This window comes from Tetrao urogallus, assembly GCF_951394365.1.
Source record: "Tetrao urogallus genome assembly, chromosome: 4".
Lineage (NCBI taxonomy): Eukaryota > Metazoa > Chordata > Aves > Galliformes > Phasianidae > Tetrao > Tetrao urogallus.
In genome coordinates this window covers 50,318,077-50,333,090 of record NC_136817.1, presented here as the reverse complement: position 1 = coordinate 50,333,090, position 15,014 = coordinate 50,318,077, and the positions used below count along the sequence as shown (strand labels likewise).

The window sequence follows — 15,014 nt, the reverse complement described above, 5'->3', positions numbered from 1 at the left end:
GTCTAAAAAAATAACTTTTTTTTTTTTTTTTTTTTTTTGAAAATGATGACTTACAAATCTATTTTTATGTCACCGTAGCAATTGGACAGATCAATACAATGGGAAAGGCATTACAACAAAGGCGTGATGACAGAAGGACTTACAAAATAGAAAGGCGCTATAAAGGAAGGGAAGAAGATTGCTCACCCATATCAGAAGAGTCTAGGTTCACAGAGGAAAGCTCCACCAAGGAGGGATCTCCAGAAAGAGATCCTTCCCCAGTGGCAGTGAGCCCTTAAATGAGGTCTAAGAAAGGTGCAGCCAGGCTCCACACCTTCCAGTCACTCAGGTGAATTGCCTTCACCTATGTTCCCAAGACTGGCCAGATCCTTTCTCCAGTCAGTGCTCAATCAGTGGTTCAGGCCATGACTCAAAACTTCCATACAGTCATCTGTCAAAAGTGAACTACTTGAATCAAAGCAACGCATGAGCCTGCAAATGTTTCAGGACAATTCAATCCTTAGGTGCAGAAAAACTAAAACATCCACTGGAATCACAGTATTATGCTCATTTTGAAGAGACCCATTCTAATGGGAACTAGTCCTGCTGTTTGTGATTATTCCTAAAAGTCACACAGGAGAGACATTTATAATAAGAAAATAGATAGGAATCATGGGGTATTTTTTGTTTTTACAAGGCTTCCATTCCAAATTCTCTCTCTCTCTCTATGTCTTTATATATATATATATATATATATATATATATATATATATATATATATATATATATGTCTCATGCTGGGTTTCTGTGACAAGACAGTTTGCAGCCATCACCAAAGCAACATTTGATCTCTTAAATGAGTTTTTCATTATTCTGTTGTTCTGTAATAATGCTTTGTTCTAATATTCTGCAATTGATAATACATTTAACATAAATGTTCATTTGGAGTTATTTCTAAATGTTGCCTATTATACACATGCATTCTGACCCAAACATGCCACTTACCTTTTCATTATTGTAATAAGAAATGCTGTCTCCATCAAATTTAACCCAGCGCTTCTGAAACATACGTTTGCTGTGAATCAAAAATAAATACAATTAAAATGACATGTTATACTGGCTTTTAAGAATGTCTCAAAAGGTCAAATCAGATTTTGCTTCCTGCGTTTGGGCCTGAACTTTCTGGAAATTAAAATTAGCCCCTTTGAAGATTAGAACATTGATTTTAAATATAATAAAAATATCTGGAGATAAGAAGTACAGAATTAATGGAGTTCAGTTATAAATCAGTGCCTTCATGTTTTTATCAATCAAGTTTCCCCTCTCTTTCTTTTCCGCATTCTCATGTTCTTTACCATATTTGAAATGACAAAGGAAAAAAGAGCTTTCAATAATGTAATTTTGCTTTGACCTAACAGGTAAAGGATGAGAACAGGCTATTTTTATTGGAGACAAAGGAATATTCTTTACATAGAGCATACCTTAAAATGTTACAAGATCTGTAACATCACTTCCAAAAAAGGAAAGGTGAGAATCTAAAACGACCATCTCATTTACAGGTTCATAAGACAGACATCTCTGTTTACACCCAATGATACCTTCATTCATTAACCTTTCCCCAACACTCTCTTCCCTGACCAATGAATAAATAACAGTCACACCAAATCATTCAACAAGTACAACAGAGAAATTTCTTTTCAATTTCTGTTATCAACTAGACATAACTGACAAGAAGCTCATTGGATTATGTCAGCTTCCTGTTTATTCATGCTGTATGAGAACCTCCTTCGAAAGTTGTGTAACATAAACCTGAAGCAGTCCAGTATGTTCTTTTAAAATGTTGACTATAGCTTATCATCAATGAAAGTTTCAATTCTAAAATCCAATAAGCAATTTATTAAGAAGGAACAAGAGCCCACTCTTTTCCCAGTATTATTTCTTCTCCTATTAAAGGACGTGATTAGAAGACTACAGTAGCTTACCAAAACTTTCATCATATACCAGCTCTGGCTTAATTAATTTACATAATGTAAGTACAATAAATCATTTTTCATAGCCTGGAAAGGCCAACAGAAAACCTCTTCTCTACTGAAATGTCAGTAAACTTTGAGTTGATACAGGTTGATACAGAGAAGGATATGCAAACCTAAGTGCCCAATATCATGTAAATGAACTGAATGGCTTTACAATTATAGTGACTTCATGAAAACTAGAAGCTGTACTTTAAACACTCAATTTGCAATAATTTGAGAAAAATGCGCATCTTCATTTTCAAGAGGGGACAAAATGCCAGGTGTAAATAGAAGCATTATAAAAAGTAAGAAGGGAGCAGGTGGGGGAGGAGAAATAAAGCAAAGAAACATTGTTGGTAGGGATTGGAATAAAATATGGCAAGGCTTAAAGGGAAGAAGAAATGACTGCTAGTTCCCCCTCCCCTTGGTTGCTTTCTTCAGGTATTTGAGAAATGGTGCTGCATGAAATTTAAGAAAAAGAGCAAAAAAAAAAAAAAATCTGCATTCATTACATGATATCTGAGAACAAGTCCTTGAAATTTATCCAAAAAGCATCGCTAGCTTGAAGCTAATGACCCTGAAACTGTACTACACAATTCTACCTAGTATTAATTTTGTGGTTAACTCAATATCTTTTTCAAAATAATGTAGCCTCACACAGTACTTTGGCTAAAGCTTTAATATTCTGTTCCAAACCCTATTCCTTCAAATTGCACCACCAACTGGAGTCCATAACTGTATTTATATCCCTCTAATAACTATTGCCGAAATTGAGGTGTGGAAAGGCATGTGAAATTAAACAAAAATTAGAGCTAACTGCAAATCTTCTGAGAATATATTATCAAATCTGAAAAAAAAAAAAAAAAAAAAAAAAAGATAATTGTCTTGTAATGGGGAAAAGTCTTTTGAATCTATGTGCAATTATTCTTTGATTCTTTATTAAAATACTTAAGCACAATCCTTAAAAGTTAACGAAACTTCCAAAATTTTATAGAAAACAACACAATAACAAAACAGCAACAAACAAAGAAAAACAACAAGGTCTGAGCAGGCTGGAATTCCAGTATGGCAAAATAGGTTTATCAAGCCATATGCATTCCTTTTTGTCATTAAGATTCAACAATATATCACAAAGAGACAATAAATAAATAAATAAATAAATAAATGATCAACCAGAAATTCCTTTGATAGAACTTCCTTCAGTGGACACAAACCAAAATGTATTCTCAAGCAATATAATTCAATACCTTTTGTCAATAAACAGGAAAAAAAAATTATAATTGCTGTAACAGCTTACAGTTATTGTCACCAAAAATAATGAAAGAAAAGCCCAAAATGAAATCACCTCTCCCATGCAGCTAAACCTTTAGTCTTAAGAAGAAAGAAAGTAGAACTGGTAAGGTTTGAGGATGAGTACAGACAAAAGAAATGCATCATAGCACTAAAGGACAACAAACTTGATTTCTAGCTGCTAGTGAAAATCAGAAGCAGAAATAAAATTATGCCAATCTTAAAAATGCAAAGAGGAGACAGAAAATCATTAGAATAATTACAGAAGCAGAAACTACTGAAGATTCTTTGGTCTATTCAATTAAGCACGAGGTTAAAAGAATGTCATCAGCGTTTACAAGTATTTATGAAAGGAATATAACAGAGGGCTCTTCAGCGTAAAAGAATCAAAGACTGGAATTTAAAGGTTAAATTAAATTTTGAACAATAAGAGCAATTAAATATGAGATTACATTAGCCTATTGTATTCTATTCTATATCCATCACTACTTAAAATTTCAGAGGAATGCTTGCATTCATATTCCCACCAAAATTTAGGCACATCAGTAAACTAAATTAGTCTGTATGCATCACTGTAGATTTCTAACCTCAAATATCAACTTCTCTTCCTATGAGAATACATAACTCTAAAATCAATAAGATCTCCAGTCAACAAAATAATGGATAAATTGGTAAAACAGTATTTCAGAATCAGAATTTGTTTTCACTTACTTTGTGGTCAACAGAGAATTATCAAAAATTTGTAGATTGAAAATATTATCACAAATTCTGTATTTTCATGAGTAGACATCAAAATTTTTAATATTTATTTCCTGAACATACTTCCAAAATAAATTTTAGAAGTAATACATCATTAAAAATTGAGAATTAAAAAGTAAATACCTATGATCTTGCAATAAAAGTAGTTCCCTTCTTCTTTCCACAACAAATAATGGGCAGTAACTTAAAGAGTCTCATGGAAACCCCTTTGCAATTATACAGTAATCATTGCAAATATCATACCCTTGAGGAGATAATTTATCCAGCCATCCTGCTTTAACCTTCTTTACTGATGATCCATAAAAGCAAGCATATGGTGCTATTGATTCATTTGCAATTGAAGTTTGAGCTCCATCAAATTGTTGAGAATCCATTTGTTCACTGACCAGACAATATGATTCTCCACATTGGTTCTTACAGGATGATGAGTGGGTATTGGTTTTATTTTTATTTTTCTTGGAAGAATAAGAACATTGATCCACAATAGAATATACAGGTTCACTTTCCAAGTCTTCTGGAGGTAATGATTTGTTTTCCTGAGACAAAGATTCATTTTTCACACATTCCTTTGTCTTCTCATCTTGATTATTAAGGGAACTGTAAAGTAAAAATAACTTTATTCCTCATTTATTTCTACAATAAACAATAAAGCATTACATAGAACAAATGTTAAGACATACTGTAAATAAAATTTCACCTTTGTGATAACCACAGATTGATGTTAAATGTAATATATATCCTTTAACTACAACCATAACAGAATACTTCTTTGTCAACAGGTTCCTTTGGAAGGTAGAATTCTACAGAATTTTAAAATGAATTCTCCTTCCTCAGAAGACTAGCTTTATTCATTCTGAAATTTTGGAGGACTTGCAATATCATCTCTTTCTTCTGTCTCTCTCACTTTGATAGAAGCCAATTGCAGACAGTCTGAAAGGACATGTGAGCTCCCATTTAGTAAAAACCATCGGCCCTTGCCTTATGAGAGTACTCAAGAATGTTTTGGGAATTTTTTAAATGGCAGAGCATGAAAGTACTCAGACATTGTTATCTAGAAGACAAGGAAGCCAAATTTTATATTCCAGATGTTCTGACTGAGGGATAAGTATTAAGACTTCTCCCAAATTCACAAAAGATTCTGAAGCTTAGATTAGACAGTCTTAGGATAGTCACCTATGGCATGAGGTGAAAGCTAAAATGGCAGAAAAGTTAAGTAAATAGATAACAAGATACATACAGTCTCTTGGTTTGTCAGAGTTAGAGCTCTACTTATTACATCAGTAAATAACTCTAAATTTAAAACTCATTAATTTTTTTGATAACTCCTATTTAATACCATATATTCCTGTTAGAAGAATATTCTTCAGACATTTCCAAATCTGATTTATTTTCACAAGCCAGGAATTCATTCCTATGATGTTCCTAGAAAAGAAATAAGCCATAACAAACGTGTGTAGTGAAACAGTAAATAATGTTTAAATTATTCTAGACATAAATCACACCAGCAGACCAAGTGGCAAAGTTATCCTTTTCCAAATTTTCATGTAACATGGATCTGAAAAAACACATTCCAAAAGTATTTTATTTTCAATATCTCCATTTTAATTCAGATAAATATATTTGAGCATAGTCCAAAATACTAAAAAAACAAAAAAGTTAAAGAACCTCAGTGCATAGAAATATTTGTACCTTAGTTGTTCCTGAATAACAGCTGAGTATTTTCTAAGCTCAAGAGCCACATGTCGAGTGCATGATAAGTATACCATTTATGATTTGCTATTCATAGTCTATCTTTCATGTTAATACTTCTCTAAATTGAATATACAGTGTTTACAGTAGATCAAAGACAAAATACAGGCAAATTTACATTCCTACGTTAAAGCTGAACTCAGTTGTATTGAACATATCTAGCATCTTCTTGCCATCCTTCTTTCTAAAAGATATGTTTATTCATGTTTGTTTAGAAATCTTTATGACACATTATTTGTACTGTACAAAATATCAAGGCTAACATTGCTTAAGAACATTACACATCACACTTCCTACTTCACACTTCCTAAACTTGATCTGACAATCATACTGTATTACTAATCTTCTCAACATCTTTCTTCCTTTAAAAAAAAAAAAAAAAAAAAAAAAAAAGAAAACTTAAAATGAATTGCTTCGTGCTTCATGATAGAAACGTTTTAATTTACTTATTTAAGCTTTGAAGTGTGTGTCATAAAGCTGAAGAGCACAGAAAAAAATTGGGTAAGCTTTCACAACTGTTGCTGTTTGTTTTCTGAGAAACAGCATCTCATCCTATGTTTGATGATTTCACCTATGCAACATGAAATGATAAGATTATAAAAACTGAGTATGTGTATGTACACTACAGCAAAAACTGAGGCAATCACTGGCAGCTGATAGGACAACCTTTGGTGAACACTTTGCCTTTCTCTGCCAGTCATATACATTATGAACAAGAAACCCCAACCACCACATACCCCACACTGTTAACTGCATTGTAGCACCACAGATTAGACAATAAATAAATAAATAAATAACCCCCCACATTCCTACATCATGTTAACAACTGAAACAGAAAACTCAAAAGCACCTTATGTACTGCCCATGAAGTGCTTAAAATTTGTCTCATAAAACAAGGGGAAGTGGCAGCATCCCACTTTTACAAATAACCAAGAGACAAGTACTTCAGTACTTGGCCAAGTGAACTGAGGGGGGCCTGAGAACTTACGAGAGACATCAACAAATACGTTTATATTTCTAGAAGAGTTTAAAATGTGGAAATCCAGAAATGAAGAAAAGTTGTGGGGACAGACAGTACTGTTTACTCACAAAAAATACAGACTCCACACAAATTAAAGAAGAAAACCCATGTGTTGGTTACAGGATTATTCTGCAAGATGCTCAAACTCAAAATGAGACAGAACTGTTATCTCCCACCTCCTATAACTCCAAGGTATTACGAAAAGGTAGGGAGCCTTTTCCCCTGCAGTTGCCCCTGTAGAAACAAGTATTTCTTAAAAGATTGCATAGGAAGCACCCACACTTAAGGAAGATACCAGGCTTCTAGGTGGCAGGCAGATGGAACTGCCTGCTGGCAGCTCTGTATAAACCTTTTTTGATCAGGAAGTAATTCAGATGCATTATTGTTTAAAAGGTTTTTCTGTCAGCCAATTTTGCTAGTCAGAATGGAAAGTGAGGAAACCTGAATACTAAGATGAGTATTGGGACTACTGTCACATTATATGCTACATGTCACTCATGATTTACTTGAGTGGTTTATTCTCAATCTTTACTTGAGACATGCTCCTTAGTCTTCGACTGAAGGCAATACAGTTTTATAACAGAGCCTTAATGATAAGAATTCCTCCTTTTCAAATATTAAGTCTTCCTTGTTTTAAAGTTCTAAGACTTGTAATCTAGCCAGCATTCCACAGTATCACAGTGCTTAAGAGCTCACATGGATTATTTATCTCAATATGCGTGCTTAACCTAGTCTAAGAATTTACAGCAGGAAATGAAACCAAACTTAAGAACTTAGAATTCCTTCTCTGAAAAAGTGATTTCTGATATACTTCACTCTTTACTTGAACAGAATAGTATGTCAGCTGTAAAGTGTTAGGATTTTTGTGCTTTTCTTTAATTAATATAAAAGAAAAATGTTCCTTCTCCAGGTTGCCCTTTAGGGGTTTCTGCTTCTAGCTGCCTTTCTTCCTCACTTAAGTCTAACTTAACTTTCTTTCTGTCCTTAATTCACTGTTCTCTCATGCTCACTTATCTCTAGTCTGCTGTGACTCACTGCTTGTTTCTACAGACACTCCCCTTATAAAGTCTATAGAAGCCTTTCTTTAGTTACACCAATAAAAGGAGAAGAAAGTTAATGGTCAACTTCTAACCACTTAGAACAGGCTTCCTTTGGTCATTATAACAATTTGCTGTCTTCTTAAACACAGATGAATTATATTCTCATGTGAAGTTGTTTTTTTTAAAAATGAAGCAACAATTACTAAAATCTCAGATACTTTGCAGGGTTGGCTAAACTTTGTTCCTAGGATATGTGATACTTACTGGAAAAATAGCTGCAAATTAAACATATCTTTGGACTTTTGCTTAACAACTTTGCTGTATGACCTTAGTCTGCAATTATGTTCTAATGGAAGCAAAATCAACTATGAAGTTTCCAACTAGCATGTGGTAAGCGTAACTCAAAAAAACCTGTTTACTTATGTGAAAATGATAATTAAAATCCAAATCTTCAGATCAGAGAAAGTACATTGTAATACACTGCATTAATTGAGATTCTACAACCAGCAGAAATAGCAATTCTATTTTGAGCTGTTAATCTAGATAAACAGCACAGGTTTTTTTTTGTCTTTTTTTTGTTGTTGATTTCTTTTAATATTTGCTGCCTTTGGAAGAAAAACTGCAGACAGTCTTCCCAGATATGCTTTATTATAACCAACTATTTCAAGAAAAAAAAAAAAAGCTAAGAAATAACAAGGCTAGAAAACTTTTCTAGAAAAACTGCTCATGCAATTAAATTAATTACAAAGAAGTTCAAATTTGAATTTGTAAAAGACATTTTAATAACTGGCATAGACAAGGCTATGCAACAGAAAACAAAAGCTTAGAAGTAACTTTTCTGCACATAACAAGAATTAGAAGGAAAAGCCATGAATTTATGCCCACCTCCTTAAAAAGCGAACAATGAAAAACTAAAAACTCACACAACACAATTCCAAAGAAAAGAAAGTACACATCAAAACCAAAGATCATTTTTATGCTTTTAAAAAGCCTCTCATCACATGATGCAATTTGAACGGTTTAATTTCAATGCTCAATTTAGTCAATAGTTTACAACAGTTGAAAAAGAGAAACATTAGCATGAAGACCAAGACAGAAAATAATTATCTACTGTTTTCCTCAAGTCAGTGGCTTGAGATCAGCTGAAATGGATAAGTAAAAAAAGAAGCAACAATTTCTGAGTCAGAAGCATTAGTAGGGAGAGATTCACAGCATCTGTTGGATGCCTTACTAAGCTAGTTAACCTCCCAGAACACCATGTGACTCAGACGTCTGTGCACATTCCATATATAGCACCAACTGTTCAATTACTGACCTCAACAAAAATGTTTACTTCAGAGAATCTTGCCACAAAAGTGATGTACAGCAAGATTGTGGTTGTGTAAAAAAAATAATAGAAGTCCTCAGAACGTTCATATATAGGAACTAATAAAAAGCATATGGCCACAAGTGACTATTATATCACCTCAGTTAGCATATAAGCTGCTTTCATACACTTTCTGTGAGTCTGTGCAGAGATGCTCAGTCTTGATACGGCATTATCAGAAAAGAGAAAAGCCACTTCTACCATTACTAGTCAGCTCTAATGGTTATCCTTTACTTAACCTCACTTAGGCACAAAGTACTATGATAGGGTAGTTAAGAAGGTACAAGAAAGCTGTTAAGGTAGCCTGCAGCTATCTGTAACTGACTGTTTTTCATTCAATACAATAGCATCTAGCTCTGAGCAGAAAAGAGATACTCACCTGTTTTCAAGAGAAACAAAAACAAACAAACAAAAAAAAACCAACAAAAAATGGCCACAAGTTTGTATTACTATTGAACACTACAAAGTGCATTTCAAGATAATTAGTCCAACATATGTATACTGTTGTGATGGTTTTTACTGGGATAGAGTTAATTTTCTTCATACTGACTCATATCATGCTGTGTTTTAGATTTTTTAATGAAAATAGTGGTGGAAACATTGATGCTTTAAGTTGTTGCAGAACAGTGCTAAATTAAGACAAGGAATGTTCCATTCTAGTAGTTTTCGGTTGAGCAAGAAGCTGGGAGGGGACAAAATACCCAATCCAAGATGTCCGAAGGCATATCCCATCCAAGATATACAATAGATTGTCATGCTAAATAATAACACTGAGGGTAAGTGGAAAGAAAGAGGGAGAAGTTCAGAGTAGTGGTATGTGCCTTCCCAAAAGAAAACATTACATGTGATGAGACTTGCTTTCCTGAAAGTGGCTGAACATCTGCCTGTGAATGGAAATTATTCAATGAATTCCTTTGTTTTGCTTTTCTCGCACACATCTTTTGCTTTATCTAATAAATTGTCCATCAGTTCTTTCACTTTTACCTTTCCATTTCTTATCTCCATCCCATCAAGGGAAAGAGAATGAGCAGCTGTGTGGTGCTGAGTTGCCTGCTCACAAATATATTGCTTCTGCATGCACTAAAGAAGACATAAAAGGTACTGAGAAATGAAACAGGAGAGCAAAAAAAGAATTAAGGGCAGTATTCAGTACATAGCATGAAATTAAAGATAAAATGAACCATTTGTATACAGACTTATCAACTTACTTTAGCGTCTTTAAGGTTGTCCCAAAAAAAGGTTTCTCCGTAAGGTGATATGACAGGTGGCTTTTCTTCCGAGAAAGTTTCTTAAAGCAAAAAAATATAGCATCATACACAGCCATGTTCAAGAAGATACTGATTAAAAAATCACAAAAGATACAGGTTTTTCTACTTCTGATTTTTCTTTTCTCCTCAGGAAAAAAAGAAAAATCAAAGTAAAAATTGAAAAACAAGAATTTCCTCATTTCAAACAGAACTCTAGTTAATTTTTTTCAGATAATATCCTTTATTATTTTCTCTCAATTTACTGCATCTTCTACCTAGCATATAATTTAGATACAGCTTGCATACAGGCTATCAAATTAAAAAAAAAAAAAAAGCTTTTGTTGTACTCTCTCAGGAGCAGTAATTGCAAACTTGATTCCAACTTTAAAAAACAAAATCCATAAAACTAAACAAATAAAACCATTTCATTTTTACTCAGTTTTCATTCCATCACCAACCATCTGCTTGAAACTGATATGCATAATTTCAAACAAAACATACTTCTGGAGTCTAAAAACTGTTTTTCTTTTTTGTTTTGGTTTGGTTTTTTTTTTATGTGCAACTCACACTGTTAACTTCTTCCAGTAAACTATTTAACACAATTAATTTCCTGTTATTTCGGGAGTACCATTCTCACTAACATTAGTCAGAAGTACTCTGCTTAAAGCTTTCAAGAAAAAGCTGATTCTGCTTTTAACAATCTGCATCCAATCTTAGAAACTCAATGTATCATAATCAAAAACAGTCATGTTAAAATAACTAAAGTTCAAAATCTGGATTTTCAAATTTTTATTTTTTTAATTAATTATTTTAAAAAATTATTTATTTTTTCACAAATAAAAACTAAGTGAAAAAGGAGAAGTGGTTACATGCTCTGCTATTTTATGCATCACTTTTTTTAGGCGTTCCAGAAGCCTGGTATTTCTTTAAATGAGCAAGTCAATTTTAGATTTCAGCTTCTGATTTAAGATTTCCTTTCTCTGAAGATTCAAGATAGAAGTACCAGCATGCTTGACTCACTTTTTTGTGAAACTTGCCTCCCAGCACAAGATATGCCTGTAACGTCCACGTTTCTTCTTTTCTGAAGGGAACTTGAACAAAATATAGTACAAAATGAAAACATTAAGTGAAACATCCCAGAAATTGAACAAAAGCATATTATGCGATTAAACAAGTCATTAAGAATATATACAAACATAAAAATAGCCAATTCTAAGTCTTGGGAAAGTCTCCTGATTGAATTTAAATACTACCCAACCACTTGCTTTCCTCCCTTTATGACACCATACTTCACTGATCTGAGTAGGTATCTTCAGAATATTTTTATTTTTTAATTGGTCTTAATATCTATTTAGACTTTAGGGAAGTGTGAGGAACTACTTTCTCCTTCTACTTCATATTCAGTGAATGCATTCAAAACTACACTTCCAAAGACAGTCTTCAAATGTGAAGCATATAGTGAGTCTAGGTATGAAAATCCAGATCCAATGGAAAGAAATAATGCTGAAAATGTTTAATTCTCAGTGAGGATTTTTTCCCAGTAAATTTTCAATCTGTAACATAACTGAAATTGCTTTGCACGTGCATGCAACTGCCATGATGCATTTTATAGATAGACAAGGACACGTATATACATACACACACGAAAAAATCATTTTATTATTGGTGTTGTGCTGGTCCCTATGCATTTTGGAAACTTCTTGTACAGTGGCATATGCCAGTTAAGATCACATTTTTGTCTTTACTACTGATATTTCAGGCAACTTTGGAATAACTGAACAGTAAAAAACATGCCTGAAGTAATACATTTCTGACCTATCTTCAGTACTGCAGCAGCCCGCTCTGATATCACCCTTGTTAACATGAATAACTAGCAATCTCTCTATTTTATTTTCTCTGCTTGAAGTAACAGTGATATTGACCCTTGTGCATCCTTACAGAATACCCACTGATTGATAAATGATACATAAGATTGTATGTAAGATTGCTGCAGTTTCTATTAAGAGTTTGGGGGTCTTCTGCCCTTCAAATCCAAAGATAAGTATGTTTTAATAAAAATATCAATATATCTGATTTTCATTTCCCCACTAGACATATTGAGAAATGTTCTTTTGTGACTAGCTATACTTCAGATTTTAGAAATACCGACTCATAAAGTCCACGTTTTGTTTCACGTCCACGAATTCAAGTCCACGAATTATTTCATAATACAGGCTGGTGTTTCTCTATGACAGAAGGCATACATTCATGTATTTCTATACTGCATTCTTTCCAATCTGTGCCTAAATCTGCCCTCATAAAACAGATAGTGGATTAAATTCAACATAGAAGCAGTACTTTATAAAGTTATTTGTTATTTCATGTTATCCTTGTTATACCAGTAATGCTTCCAGATGATGTTGCGTAAAATTCTTGCTTTAGAAAACATAGAATGGGTTTGGCCCAGTTAAAGTAGATTACAACCTAACTCCATGCTAAATAACTACTTATTCTATAAAATATAATTAGGAAGAGAGAAAAAAAAAGAAAAATACATAATACCTTGCATCTATTCAAATAGTTCACTAAATCTGATGCAGCTACATCTTTTTGAAATTACACAGCAATCATGTATTTGATGCATTTGAACTTACCTAGTATGTTTACAAGAGAGCCAAAACTAATATTTTTCAACATAAACAGCATTTGTTTGATGTCAAGTTTTTTATTTTTTTAACGTTTTTAATAGTATTAACTAGCATTAACATGAATTCAAGAGAAACAGTAAACAGGTTTGACTTGGAGAGCTTTTAGAATGATCAGTTTCTTCTTTATATAAAGCAGTCAAGTCAATGGCTTAGTTTCAGAGCGGAAGGATTTAGAAGTAGGTAACTGTAATAGTAATGAGTAAAAAGTAATACAGATAAACTCACCAGAAAACAAGAAATAAATCAACTTATAAAGACCTGCATTTTTTTTTAATTTCTACATACTTTCATGTATGTAATCCATACATGGCAAGAAAATCTGCTAGAAAGCAAATTGTAGCATTTTTACACGCAATGTAAAGTAAATTTGGGGGGAATTTTTGGAAAATGATGTTCTACCTTATGTCAAATAAAAACCACCTCCAGAAATAAATGAAACAGCTTAGTTTGACTATTTGAGGGATTACATTAAAAAAAAAAAAACCAACACCATACAGTGCAGGATATAAAATTAGAATTTATCAATGCTCAGTTACTGCACAAAATTAACTCCTGAACTGAATAGCAAAAAAATATAAAAGACTTACTGGGGGCAAATAAGATGTTCCCCTTTCCCCTCACCCCTAAACAATTCATCCACATCAAAATCACTGGTGTCTATCTAAATATGTCTCTCTTCTTAACCATTTCCAAAATTGCAAATGGTCTAATGCTTTTCAAATCAAAAAGTTCCAATCATACAAAGATAAAATAACAATTTCCATCACATTTCCTTTTTTTTTTTTTTTTTTTTTTTGGTAACTTTAAAAATTAAGGCCCATTATTTTCAAGAGACACAGGATGTGGCTCAAGCTGCATACTCCTCCCCGCCTCTCTTTCCTCGTGCACAAACAGGATGAAATGGCGTGATGAGGCAGCAATTTGATAAACAATGAGAGAGACTGGAAAAGTGAGAGCTTAGTGCTGGGCAGAGCAGAGGTGTTCTATTCTCTCTCCACCTGCCATCTCACCAGTGATGCAAGGGAGAGAGCTCATTGCAAGCAGCAAGTACTTCAGAGCCCTTACTGGCATGAATCTGTTGTGTTTTAAGTGAATGAAACTTTTGTTTTCTGACTTACTCAAACAGGTTTGCTAGTCAGCTCCAATTCTAATCCTCCCATAAAACAAATATGTCCAAAGCACTCCGGAGCTCTGGGATTCATAGGCTGCTCGTATAAGCAAATTAATGGAGGTGCTTGGCTGTAGGAAGAGCAAGATCCATTTCTACTACCTAAAAACTGTCCTGTGTGGAAGAATATGGAGCAGAAAGAGAGAGAACCAGGCTGAGAACTTCATTAGCAATTCTAATTCCTTTAATGTTAGAAATAGTTTGTAGAATGCCAGCCCTGCTACATGTCCACCATGGAAGTGGCAAGTTGCTGTCAATGGACAGCTTGGTTTAAGGCCAAGCATCTTTGTTCACTGCCAGTGCAGCAGCTTTTCTGTAGTTACTTTTGGTTTATTTCTTCTTTCTTTTAATGAGGAATCTACACAGTTCCATCACTGAGCAATACAAGTCACTAAGTTGGAGGATGTCTAGAAATCCACACATAGATGGAGTATGTCGGTCTCCAACATAACCTGTGCAGCACTCACTCGGTGTCACAACCAGTTCTACCATGTTATAAATCTGCTTCAGGTCTTCCATTAACAGCACTGCAACTCCAACGAACGCAACTGCAGCTATCTCACTCATCAGTGCCTGCTAAAGGACACTGTCCTAGGCATGCAGAACCTTCAAATCTATCTCTGTATGTACTATCTTTAATCATGGCTGCAGGCATGTATGTGGTTAGCTCCATCCATTGCACTACCTTCACTATGT

The 15,014-nt window shown here is 33.7% G+C and overlaps 1 protein-coding gene across 1 annotated transcript in view; it reads right to left on the bottom strand.

Annotated features, from left to right (window-relative positions):
- The window catches only part of ARAP2 (ArfGAP with RhoGAP domain, ankyrin repeat and PH domain 2), a gene marked incomplete at its 3' end in the record, with an annotated part of 110,432 nt that overhangs the window by 91,390 nt on the left and 4,028 nt on the right, over positions 1 to 15,014 (bottom strand). Inside the window, exons 2-6 of the mRNA XM_079534466.1 lie at positions 11,484 to 11,554; positions 10,425 to 10,504; positions 5,377 to 5,462; positions 4,284 to 4,637; positions 985 to 1,054 (exon numbers count right to left, since the gene is read on the bottom strand). Coding sequence (XP_079390592.1) covers positions 985 to 1,054; positions 4,284 to 4,637; positions 5,377 to 5,462; positions 10,425 to 10,504; positions 11,484 to 11,554 — 661 coding nt within the window. The remainder of the gene's footprint in view (positions 1 to 984; positions 1,055 to 4,283; positions 4,638 to 5,376; positions 5,463 to 10,424; positions 10,505 to 11,483; positions 11,555 to 15,014) is intronic.